This window comes from Callospermophilus lateralis, chromosome 2 (genome assembly GCF_048772815.1).
Source record: "Callospermophilus lateralis isolate mCalLat2 chromosome 2, mCalLat2.hap1, whole genome shotgun sequence".
In the NCBI taxonomy this organism is placed as follows: Eukaryota; Metazoa; Chordata; class Mammalia; order Rodentia; family Sciuridae; genus Callospermophilus; species Callospermophilus lateralis.
Genome location: NC_135306.1, coordinates 109,155,811 through 109,168,366, shown reverse-complemented (window position 1 = coordinate 109,168,366; position 12,556 = coordinate 109,155,811). Strand labels below are relative to the sequence as shown.

Sequence of the window (12,556 nt, the reverse complement as noted above, 5' to 3'; positions counted from 1 at the left end):
TGGGATTACAGGCATTTGCACACCGTGCCTGGCTCAATTACTGTAGCTTTATATCAAGTGTTGAAGTGTCAGTCTTCCAATCTTCCAGTCTTCAATACTGTGTTGGCTGTTCTGGGTCTTTGACCTCTCCATATAAACTTTAGAATCATGTTGTCAATATCCACAAAACAACTTTTCCTGGGATCTTGACTGAGATTGCACTGAATCTAAAGCTCAGTTTGGGACGGACTGACATCTTGACAACACTGAATTTACTGATTTATGAACATGAACAAGAATGTGGTTTCCACAAATTACATGTATGAAGATGTGAATTTAGCGTCAACATACCTTATATACTATCAGATAAATTGTGAATATATAAAGGTGTATTAAGTATTGTAATGCAAAAAATAATAATAAGAGAGCTCATGTATAATGGCATAATTTGGAGTGAACATACTTTATATACAGAGTTACAAAAATGGTGTTGTGAATGGATAATTATGATTGTAATGCATTCCACTATTGTCATGTATGTAAGAAAAAAAAAAAATGTGGTTTCCGCTTGTGTGTCTTCCGGGTAAGCTGGGATCCTGGCATCTGCCTCTCTCTCCAGTTTGGAGGCAGCAGTTCATACTGTGTCCTCACTTCTCTTATGGATTCAAGACGAGTTATTTTTTCAGTCTGTTCAGCTTTTCACTTGCTAGGACAGTGTGGCAACTTCTAGGCTCCTTATATGCCAAACCAGAAACCCTGCTTTAGGTATTTTTCTTCACAACTTCATTAAAGAATAATTGTTAAAAAATAAACTGCAAACATTTAAAGTTGCAATTTTATTAGTTTCAATATAAAACCATCCTCACTATCAAGATAACAAACATCCCTCACACCCACCCAGAAACTTCCTCATGCACTTTAACAATCATCTACTTCCTCTTATCTTTCTCTCCTCGGGCAACCAGTGGTTCACTTCCTGTCACTATGAGTCAGTTTACATTTTCCAGAATTTGACTTTTATAGGGAATGTATGTATTCTTTTCTTCTTTCATTCATCACAGTTATTCTAAGATTCATTCATATTATTTCATGTGTCAATAGTTCATCCATTTTTATTGCTGACTGGTGTTCCATTACACAGGTAGGCCACAATATGGTTATCCATTTAAGCTTATGGATATTTGGATACATAAGGGAGAGGTCTGAGCATTAGCACCCAGGACAAACTGCTGCTCCCAAGACTGGAGAGACAGAAAAATATGGGGTTTATGTGCTATAGGGGAGCATGCTGGTGGTAACCCCTGAGAATTGAGAGTGCTCTAGACTGGCAGACAGGCCTGTTCTACCTACCGTCTTCATCCTCCTGATCAGGATGTCACCAGCTGCCATTGGGTCCTTGAAACATAGCTCCTGATATTCTGGGCCATACCCCATGGCTTGGGGTGTGGGGAGCTGTGGGAGAGTCCCACTGAATGCCTCAAGGCTCCCTTTAAATCTATTCTACTGGTGGTGTGTCCTCTAGGCAGCCAGCCCTCAGCTCTCACTTTGCAGAAGTTTCTGCTTTTAGTCCGATAAGGAAGTTCTCGGGCTCTGCTTTCTGCATTTCTTGATTCCTGTTGGATTCCTATTCCAGCTCAAAAGACTTGTTGTGCCAAAGTGACATATTTTGGGGGTGACATATTTTGATTTCCCACAAATTCTCAAAGCTTTTGCAAATTTTCTTTTGGCCAATTCTGATCCAGAAACAGGGAAGAGGATTCTGGGGAAAGTAATTTTAGCTTAGTCAAATTGGCAAACTACAAATCCATCAGAGTAGAACTTTATAGGACAGGAGATTTTAGGAAATGCAGTTCCACATTAGCTATGTGGGCAAGTTACAAAACCATCATATTCTACCACTTGCTAACCTGGCATTAATCATACCTCCCACCCCACACCCATCTCTAGCTATACTAGAAATTGAATCCAGGATCAAATGCACTGAGTTACATCCCCAGCCCCACTCCCCATTTTAAATATTGAGACCGGGTCTCACTAAGTTGCCCAGGCTGACCTCAAACTTGTGATCTTCCTGCTTCAGCCTCCCTAGTCATTGGGATCACCGGCACACACCACCACATGGCCAATCACATCTCTTTTAAAGCCATGTTTAATTTCCAAACGAGACAATAGCAAAATCATGCTTCTGAAGAATGTTCTCCACTGTCTATCAAAAAGTCAAACACATGCTAAACCTCTCTCTAGAAGAGGACACCAATTTATATATGTCACTTTATCTTCAGATGATGTTCAAGGCTTTTCTAATTGGGTCAAAATCCCCTTTGTGTAAGATGGTTAATCTCTATTAATAGTTCTGTCTCAGATGGTGGAGAATGTGAGGAGGGAGAACGAGAAGAAATGGTTAATAAATAAGGAAGAAATACTCTGAACTATAATCATTCTCATCTCTGCCACTGATCATGTAGTTATGAATGGTGTTTACTACTTCCTTCTTACTCCTGCCTAAGCCTCCTGACAGCTGGGATCACAGGTGTGCACCACCATCGTGCCTGGCTATTTTCCATTAACTTTTATCACATTATACAGTCACCCTGCAGGATCTGCATCACAGACATGATCTTCCTTATTCTCTTCATGTAGTTATAAAGTTAGTCCACTATTCAAATCAGAATTAATCACCACAAAGTCGTTCTTTGCCTATTGGTTTATTAGCTTGAGAAGCTCAAAGTAGGCAGGTGACAGTCTCATTTCCAATCAGTGGAACCACTGCTGAGCTCCTTGGTGGAGGTATTCCTCTCTTGGGAACTAACATCTCTGAGCCAGTAGAGCCCGGAGTTGCCTTGGTGTGGTGAGCCAGGCAACACTTGGTTCATGATGGGCAGCTCAGGTTACATATTAACCTGGTGATTCTCAGTGGTCTCATAGTCAGGCTCTACCTACTAAGGTCTTGGTGGCAAACTAGAGCTGTTTTTCAAAAGGGGAATAATATTACAGAGGATGGAATAACTTTTCTTTAAAAACCCTCAAGGTCTGTGCAGTCATTCACCTAAAGAGGTATAGCAAAATTTCCACAGAGCATCCCTATCTGCCAGATACTTTAAGATCATTGGCTCTGCTGGATCAGAAGACCCCTAATGTCAGAACTACCTGTGATAACACCTAGATGTGTTGCAAAGCAAGTCAGATTTCCCAGTGAACAGGTTCAAGTTAGCACACTCAAAGTATCTAATGCTACCAACAAAGACCTCTTTCTTAAGATACAGCAATTTGTCTTTCACATAGAATGGGATATTTGCAACATGCCCAAGTCCATTGAAACCTTGGAAATTTCACTGAAGAGGCTAGTCCAGGATTTTCAGTGGGATTTATTTCCTATCCTACTATATGCTTGAGTTTTAGTAAAGTATCCAGGGCAAATGGTACATCCTGCTCTGTATTTCCATAATACAGTGTACCAGCATGATAATCTATAGCATTCAGAGGTGATTAGAGGAGTAATAGAGCCCCTGCATAGGACAATAAAGTTGTATCACTGGTCCCGTCAGCTGAAAGAAACTGCTTTTGACAGTTATTACTATCAAGTCTGAACAAAAAAGGCTTTCACTACAACAGCTGTGAACAGGTGGCAGGGGACATATTGATTTGCTCTACCAAAGCAAACATCTGGAACAGCAGTTGAAGTCATCTCTTGATTTTTTGGATAATCTGTCAGTCTCCTAGCCTCTTCTGCACAAACCAAATATACACATTGAATAGATATTTGGTGGGAACCACCAATTCTGCATCTTTTGAGTCTTTGTTGATAGCACTAGTCTCTTCAATTTTTTCAGAGAATGAGGTATTGTTTTTGGTTTACTACTTTGATAGAGGCAGTTCAAGTTGCTTCCATTTAGCATTTTCTGTCAAATTGTTTCTTATTTCGGTGGGCCAGGGAATTCATTTGTGGATTCGGTCAGTTGCTGAGGTTGTCAATTCCCTCTATGCTGTCTAGATCTGTTTATACAGATGAAGTAAAGCTTTCCTAGGCTGCTGTTTATTTCAGTCCTAGGGACATGGTAATCAATTAGCTCAAGATGAGGGCCCTTCAAACTCCCAAGGAAGCCTTCTTCTCTTTGAATGTTGATTGCATGTTTAATTTTCTGATTCTGTAAGTGCCTGAGGACCTATTGTCACTGTAATAATCACCACAGCCCCATTTCCCCATGTCTTTCCTTTTAACTGCATTTCATTCCATGATACCCCCAGTCAAAATCTGAATTGTGACACCATCATTTGCAGTGAATTAGGTTCTATCCTCTGTTCCTCCACCAGCCCTCATAAAGACATCATTGAGCTCATCAGATATGACTAACTCAACCCCAGAATTTCATTTTCAAAGTGTTTCCTGGGGTCACTTCTAGTACCAATTACTCTGTCAATTTGGGTTCCAACCAGAAAAAGATGACACACTTGCAACCAAGCTTATTATACACAATCTATTTAGAAAGTAATAAGTGTAGCAGAACTTAACAAGGGGAGGACAGTGGACAGAAAATGAGGGATAGGATCATGTAGATCCTATCAGAGCTGAGGGACAAAGCAGCCAGAGATAATCTTATAGGTAGGGAACTGGAGGGACACTAACTCTAAACTAGGGATGCAAAGGACCTTACTCTTCCCTTCAATTTCCACAGAGAACCCCTGGCCAGCAAAATAATGGAAGCCAGGGAATAGAATAAATGTTAATATGATTCATACAGGTCAATTCTGGAGACTGAGAACAGACTTGGGAAGGCAAATAGATATATCTTGTAATTAGTGTAATCAGAATGGAAAATATAGACACATCTAGGAACTGTTTCCAAGGAAATCTGACCTTATACCAGCCTGTAAAATAATCCTAAGTGATTTTCACGTCGATTCTCCTTACACCTTAGAAAGACTGGTGACATGTCCCCTTATGTGTTTCCTAGTCAAAGAACTCAGTTTGAAGGCAGGTCACCCAATTTGACTTTCTCATGTACAAGCTGCAAATATTGGACAATCTCTTTGAATTCTGAATTTACTGGAACTAAATTATAAGAGCATGTTCTGCTTTCTGCAGAACCCAACCAAGGTCACAGATTGTTTTTCCAAGTTTTTAATATCTTTAGGTCTTCATTTTTAAAAAAAAAAACAGGGGTGTATTGCAATTGTTTAAATAACATGTAGCAGTCGCACACACCAGTTGCACAAGTTAACCTCAGCAACTCAGGAGGTTAAAGGCGTAGGATTCCAAGTTCAAGGTCAGCCCCAGATAAAAGATACAAAATTAAAAATGCCCCCCCTCCCCCAATGGTAGGGCAGTGGCAGAGTGCCCTTGAGTTAAATCACCAGTACAGTAGGGAAGAAAAATTGTTTGCATCTATTTTGTTCCATTCTCATACAGGCCTATTCTTCTGCCAATACCATTAACACTTTTTTGACTACTATAGTCTTCCAATTTCCTGCTTTTACAAGTTAAGGCACAGCTTGCCTTCCCATATAAAAGTTTAGAATCAGCTTGTGGAAATCTACAAAAAAGCCTGCTGGGATTGATTGGGAATGCAATCTATACAGATGAAATTTAACCTCACCTTAGTATCTTCCCAATCCATGACCATTACTGCTCTCTCCATTCATTTAGGTATGATTTCTTTCATATTTTGTGGTTTTCAATATATATCGTGAATATTTAGGTTACCTATTGAGGGGAGGGGTGGTAAGGTCTGTGTGAGAAGCTCTGTGTCTGAATTTCTTTATTTAGGTCTTCTGATTTCTTTCATCAGTGTTCTTTAGTTCTCTTAACAGTTTTTGTGGGTGTGCTCGGCTTTATGCCTGAGAATAATTTTGGGAGGTAATGACACAATCCCTTAACACTGTGGACATCTCCCTCCTTCCCAACTGATTACTGGGTTCTCTATTTAGGCTATGAAGATTGTAAATATATGGTGGGACACTATCTAGGATAGATGAACACTCAGATTTTAGTCATCAGGACTCACAGAAATACTCTTGAAAACATCTGACTGCTTCACCATATGAATTACTTAAGTAAAATGTTCTCAGACCGAGACACGCAGCCTGCTGTCAAGGATATACAGCACACACACAACTGGAGTTCCAGTGGGCTTTTATTGAGATAAATTAACAAAAATCAAGATTTTTACCAACCATCTTTTCTGAACCTTATAAACTCAATTGAGACTCTGGTCTATATACGGGTACATACAACATAACACATCCCATCAAAAACAGTCCCACTGGAACACTTGCCAATTAACAGAAAGCCAATTTTCCCTTTCCCCAAATGTTTTCAAATTTGAATTTCCACTGTTCACTTCTCAGTGGAACTGGTCCCTTGTGGCTAGGGACACTAGAATTTTCTCCCGCTTTTCACCAAACAAAAAAATTTTTTTCAAGTTTGTTGTTTCAAAAAAAAGGGAAGTGACTTTGTTTTGTCCAGGCACCCCTCCCCGACAATCACTGGTTAAAATACAGTAGCCTGTATCTTAATAACCCAGCCCTACCCCCTCCCTTGCCCTGCCCAGCATTGTCTACTGGAGAATTTAAATACACTTCTGTTGGAATCTGTCAGCTGTGGAGGGGCAGAGTCCAGGTTCCAGGCTAGCTCCCTCTGACCTCAAACAGTTAAAACCTTTGGACACTTAACTCTTTACCCCAAAGATGAGTTTTCAGATCAGAGAGAATAGCTTTTCTTTGGGAGTTAAACAAAAAAAAAAAAAAAAAAAAAAGGAACCCATCTTTATGAATATAAAGCAGAACTACACAAGCTCACCAGTGCACATTAAGTTCACCAAAAAGCTGACTTACTTCAGCTCCCACGAGGCCAATAATTTTGCTTGACAGATATTTGGCAAGAAAATGATTCCACAATAACAACTGTAAAGATACATAGAACACTGGAAAACGCAGCAAATTAAAATAACATGGCTTCATTCCCAAGAACTTATTTCATCTTTTTGTTACTCATCTAGAAGGTCAGGAGTGTGGCTAAAGGCAGTTTCTGATGAGGTTATGAGCTTCCAAAGTGTTTCTAAATCCTTAGTGCAGACACCCTCCCCTTTGGGACACAGTACCCTCCCCTCCCACCCACATTAAAAAAAAAAAAAAAAGAAAAAAGAAAAAAAGAAAAAAAAATTAAACCAAATGATCAGAATGAGATGTTTTGATTCCAAAAATTTACACTCAAGGCTTTGTGCTGAGTTGTCTTGTTTTAACCAAGCATGATGGTATCAAACACAAAGCAGAGGAAAGATGCTCCCATCTCATTCTGAAAACAAATACTGATTAACCACCCTCCCACCCACCCACCCCAACCTTTTGGACCAACTTGAAAATAATTTGGAAATATATTTTGGTTTTCCTCTCCCTCACTTCTTTCCATCAAAGATCATTTTAGGATAAACTTATTCCACACTGAAGGGAAAGGCAAGAAAGTTTCACTTCAGAACACAAGAGAAAAACCAAACGGGCTCAGAGGCAGCAAGGTGTGTAATAAATGATCCATAACCCACTACACTACTACGTGACCAGAAAGCTAAACCATGAATTGGATGTAGTTTTAATAATAAAAACAGGGCCTAGTTCTCATCCAAATGAACCACTAGGAAGAAAAATAACCATTACTGAAAAAACAAAACAAAAACTGGAAAGAATCTGAAGACAATTTCCAATAGTAACAATGCTCCTTATAAGGGATTAAAAAAAAAAAAAAAAAAAGACTAGGCTTTGACCTAGTCTTTAGAGCATCTTTCCATTTAATAATTCCTATTCAAGTCAAGCACCAAAACTAGACAGCTGCCTGTCTAAAAGACAGTGTCCAATTGTGGTGTCCCAGATAGTTTTAAGTGCCACTTCCTCAACAGAGGCTGTACTTCAGTAATACTTTCAATTTAAGTCTGTGCTTTAAGAGGGACCCACAGGCATGTGGCACCGGCCAGCAGTCTAAGATTGACAAAGAAGACTGCTTTTTGTTTAGTTACCCACAGGCTCTCTGGCGAGACACAAAATTGCATTTATACTCCTTTCTTGTTCTAAATGAATGATCCCTCTTATCTTGCCAGAGGTGGCAGCAGGAGGGGGATATAAGAGAGCTGCATCAGTACAAGGCCAAGATATGTTGGTCAAAAGATGACAACTTTAAAGTTCCCTCCCCCTTGGAAAAAAGTTACTTCCTTAATATAGGGTTTTTATTTATTAACCAATGTTGACTAGATAGGGCATATATGACTTGGATGCCAAATAAAGGAGCTTGCTCTTTTTGGGTTTGTACTATGCAGCTCTTGCTACAGCTGTTAAGGAGTTAGGGCTGTCTGATCAGGAGGCATCTGCAGGATTTTGATCCCCAAGCAATTTGGGGCAAGTCTCAAATAGTTTTCCTTAGAATTAGGCAGAGTCAAAAAAGCAACTTCAATTAACTGATTTCTTTCTCCAGATGAACTGAGCATGAAAGCATATGCAGAATTTATCTGTAATATTTTAGGGGTTTGAAAAACAGTGGAAGATGGAAATCAATTTTTAAAAAATTTTTGTTTTTTGCTTTTTTTCCTCCCCAAGATGCCTCCTGATTGACCTAGTACACTGGGTTAAAAGGGAATTAAAAACATTTTTTTTAAAAAAAAGTTCACTGGTTTTGATTCATCTCACTCCTTTTGCCTGGAGATCAGGCCAAACATCAAGCATGTTGGGAGGGGCGCAATTTAAAGCAACACTACTGACTGTAAAGCATTTGCCAGCAATTTACAATGCAAAATGAAATAACAATTCTTGTCACAACACAAGAGGATAGCAAGCAGCTTTCTGTAGCATGGAAGTTAACAGCTCTCAGGGGTTGCCCATTTCTGCAGAAGTTTATTTATCAAGGTGGGCAGAGGGCAACGCATTTATACACTACAAGAGATGATCCACAGAAAAATTAAGCTCCAGAACTGCTAACATTACCAAAGCTGTTACTGGCTAATATTCTGAAATGTAAATCCATGCTTTATACATATTCTGCTCAAAGACACTGCTACTTAACGTAATTCCCACACTGCACAGATTAACCTTTGCCCCCTTTTGCAGAGTTTGAAAAAGTTCCTCAAATTTTTATAAAGAAGCAAAATCAGAGAGCTTCTCAAAAAAAAAAAAAAAAAAAAAAAAAAAATCACCTTTAATTATATTTTTGAAACTTTCTTGCTCTCTGGTGAAGACTACTCCAAATGTACTATGTGACAGTGTGGCAGCAAACAGTGCATTCCAGACCTCTGGGTCCCTTTTCTAACACAGGGTCCCCATAGATGTCTGGTTTCTACAGTAGAGGCCAAAGTACTCCTTTTTAGAATTTAGTGTTGCAGAAAACTGAGCCCCTCTCATCTTTAGCTGCTCCCATAATCACTCTAATCCCCTTAATCCCAGCAACCTTCATCAAAGAAAAAAAATAATATATATATATATGTATATATATATATATTATATATATATATATATGAACCCAGAAAAAAACTTATTTACAAAGTTTTTACAAGTATACACACCCAATTTTCTATGGGACACACTTTGCCACAGAGGAAAGAGGGTCAAGGCTCTGACATCATGTCTACACATCAAGTGCCATACTGCTAATGGAGGCGTATGTAAACCAGTCTTTAGTGTTCTGCTATAGAGCACAAAGGCTTGTCATATGGCTCCTGCAATGATAGACTGCTCTTTCCTTTGGGAGCGATGATGTTGTATTTACTCAGCCCAGAAGAAATTTTTACTTGGGATTGTTTTTTTTTTTTTTTTAAATACATGTATTTACAGTGCGGATGAACTGCAGTTGCATATCAACTCCTCCTCATAAAGAAAAAGAAAATGGTGTTTAACATTACTAGTAAGTTTCATCTTTCAGCCCTGGGTTTCGGTACTAGGTAAAAAGGGAAGAGAGAGACTTCAACTTGAAACCAAAATGGAAAGACAAAAAAATTAAAATAAAAAAAAAAATTAAAATAAAAAAGCAAGAAAAACGAAAGGAAGAAAAATTGTGGATTCCTCGGGCTGCGTCTAAAAGATGATATTCTGAATGGTCTTATAGCATAAGGCACTTCGCACAAATAAGTAATAAGCTCTTCAGGCTTAAAAAACGGATGAGCAATTAGGGAGAAGTTGAAATGCACTTGAAGAGTCAGCTGTTGGAGAATTTTGAAATTGTAGACGAGCTTGTGTGTTCAAGATTCTTCTCTTTTTAGGGTTTCTCCCCTTCTCTTCTTTTTCCTCCTTCCTTGTCCCCTTTCCCCCAAAAAACATTTTTTTTTTTTTTTAAAAAAAACCAGCAGTTAGTGCAACTAATGTTCAGTCAGCACACAGTGCAAACCAGTGGAACAAAAAAGGTATATTCCTTCTTTTCAGTTTTTTTCCTCTTCACCAGTTAAAAAAAGAAAAATGTCTGAGCTCTTTTAAGTCTTCATAGCTCCAAAATAAAAGAAGATGAAAAACCCACAAAGAGAAGAGCACCCCCCAAAAAACGATGTGTCACAGATCCAAAGGAGCGTTCTGTAGTTTTGTCAAAGCCTACAGAAAGAGAGGAGAAATCTAAAATTAACATTTGTGAAAGCTAGGATATATACATTTCACAATTCTCATTCCAAATCTCTGTCTAGTAGTTTCTACTGAATTTTTGTTTACTGTAGAATCCACTGGGGGTGGGGGACAGGGTTGTGGCTCAGCAGTAGAGCTCTCACCTAACATGTGCTAGGCACTGGGTTCAATCCTCAGCACCATATAAAAATAAATAAAATACAGGTGTGTGCGTGTGTGTGTGTGTATATATATATATATAGAGAGAGAGAGAGAGAGAGAATATGAGAATATATCCGAATATCCACTGGGTACAATTAATGAACTCCTCCTAGCTGAGATCCTGAAAGTCCATGTTGCAGCCCTCATTAGTAACAATTACATCCAGGAAAAAATGCTTATTTAAAGGCTGAGATTGTAGCTCAGTGTTGGAGTGCTTGCCCACCATGTGTGAGGCACTGAGTTCAATTCTCAGCACCACATAAAAATAAATAAATAAAATAAAGGTCTATCGACAACTCAAAAAATATTGATTTAAATGAATTGAATAGTATATTTGTAGTTTTGTTTGTCTAAGGGTTTTGCATTGATATTTAACTTAGGGAAAAAGTTAAAGTGAAGAGAATAATTTGAGAATTCTTTAAGCTATATTAATATGCTTATTATGACTTTGAAATTATTGTCAAATTAAATTGGATGAAGATAAAAAAAGATGGCTCTTCAGGAAACCAGAGTGGGCATTTTAAAAAGCCATCTTTATAACTGTCAAAACTAAATACATAATTTTTTTTAACTTTATTTTTGGAATTCGAATGTGTTAAGTACTGCTATTACATTCATCAGGAAGCTACATTCCAGAATATCACTAATATATTCTCTAATGATATTACTACCTCACCCAAGCAATGTCTGCTTTTTGCCGTTTATGTTTTTTTTTTTTTTAAAACCCTATTTGCAATTATACATGGTGGCACACCAAATTTCCCCTAGGAAAAAAGACTCTTATTTCTTTCCTTTACATTTAAAAGTTCTGCTCACTTCACTATTGTTAAGTACATACATGCTTGTTAAGGTTTCTCATCTTCTACAGGCTCGCTGTGGTATTCTGCCACATACAGGCTCTTGTCAATGTTGCTTGGAATAGGTTTAATTTCTGTTCCCAGCTGCTCCTCAATACTTTTCAGGTTGAAACGATCATCATATGTGATCAAGTTGATGGCTAAGCCAAGATGACCAAAGCGACCTAAAAAAAAAAAAAAAGTTAAATATGATAATACATACATAGGTAGAAGTCTTTAACCTGGCAAAAACACAAAGAATTAATATCTATGTTCAGTGCCAGTCTAAGTGTAAAAAAACATTTCTTATAATCTCTTCATTACCAGGTTATCTTCAGATCTCAGTCCAAAATAGTACAGTTGGCCTTCTGCATCTATGGGTTCCACATCTGCGATACAACCAACCACGGGTCGAAAATATATGGAAAAAAGTGTGTACAGACTTTTTTTGGCCATTATTCCCTAAATACTATAGTATAACTACTACTTCCATTGTATCAGGTATTATAAACAAGTTAAGAAAATTTTCTAAGTATACTGGAACAACGTTCACAGGTTCTGTGCCAAATACCATGCCATTTATACAAGAGACTTGAACTTGAGCACCCAGATTTTGATATTCATAGGAAATACTAGAACCAAAACCACATGGATACTGAGAAACAACTGTATTTTATTTTACCTTCTTCAAGTGACAAAACAGATGCTCACATCATCAAAAGTTGCCAAAACACACACACTTAACAGTACAGTCACATACAGTACCATCCAATGAGTCAAGTTTTCACATTAATTTCATCTTAAAATAAGTAGTCATTTTAACTCTTAATGAATTACTTAGAATTAGAAACTGGAGTTTTAATCAAATGACTGAATTAGTGTAAATTCACTGTTACAGTAGATAGTGTATTTTTTATTTATTTATTTTCTAAATTTTTAATTTTTTTGCAGCCCTGGGAATA

The 12,556-nt window shown here is 38.0% G+C and overlaps 1 protein-coding gene across 6 annotated transcripts in view; it reads right to left on the bottom strand.

Moving 5' to 3' along the window:
• Nucleotides 1–7,291: 7,291 nt before the first annotated feature.
• Nucleotides 7,292–12,556, bottom strand: part of Ddx6 (DEAD-box helicase 6) — a 29,571-nt gene continuing 24,306 nt past the window's right edge. For all 6 annotated transcript variants that reach the window (XM_076846319.2, XM_076846321.2, XM_076846318.2 and 3 more), the window contains 2 exons: nucleotides 11,597–11,779; nucleotides 7,292–10,530 (listed from right to left, as the gene is read on the bottom strand). In XM_076846319.2, the coding sequence (XP_076702434.1) occupies nucleotides 11,604–11,779 (176 nt within the window). In that variant the 3' untranslated portion in view covers nucleotides 7,292–10,530; nucleotides 11,597–11,603. The remainder of the gene's footprint in view (nucleotides 10,531–11,596; nucleotides 11,780–12,556) is intronic.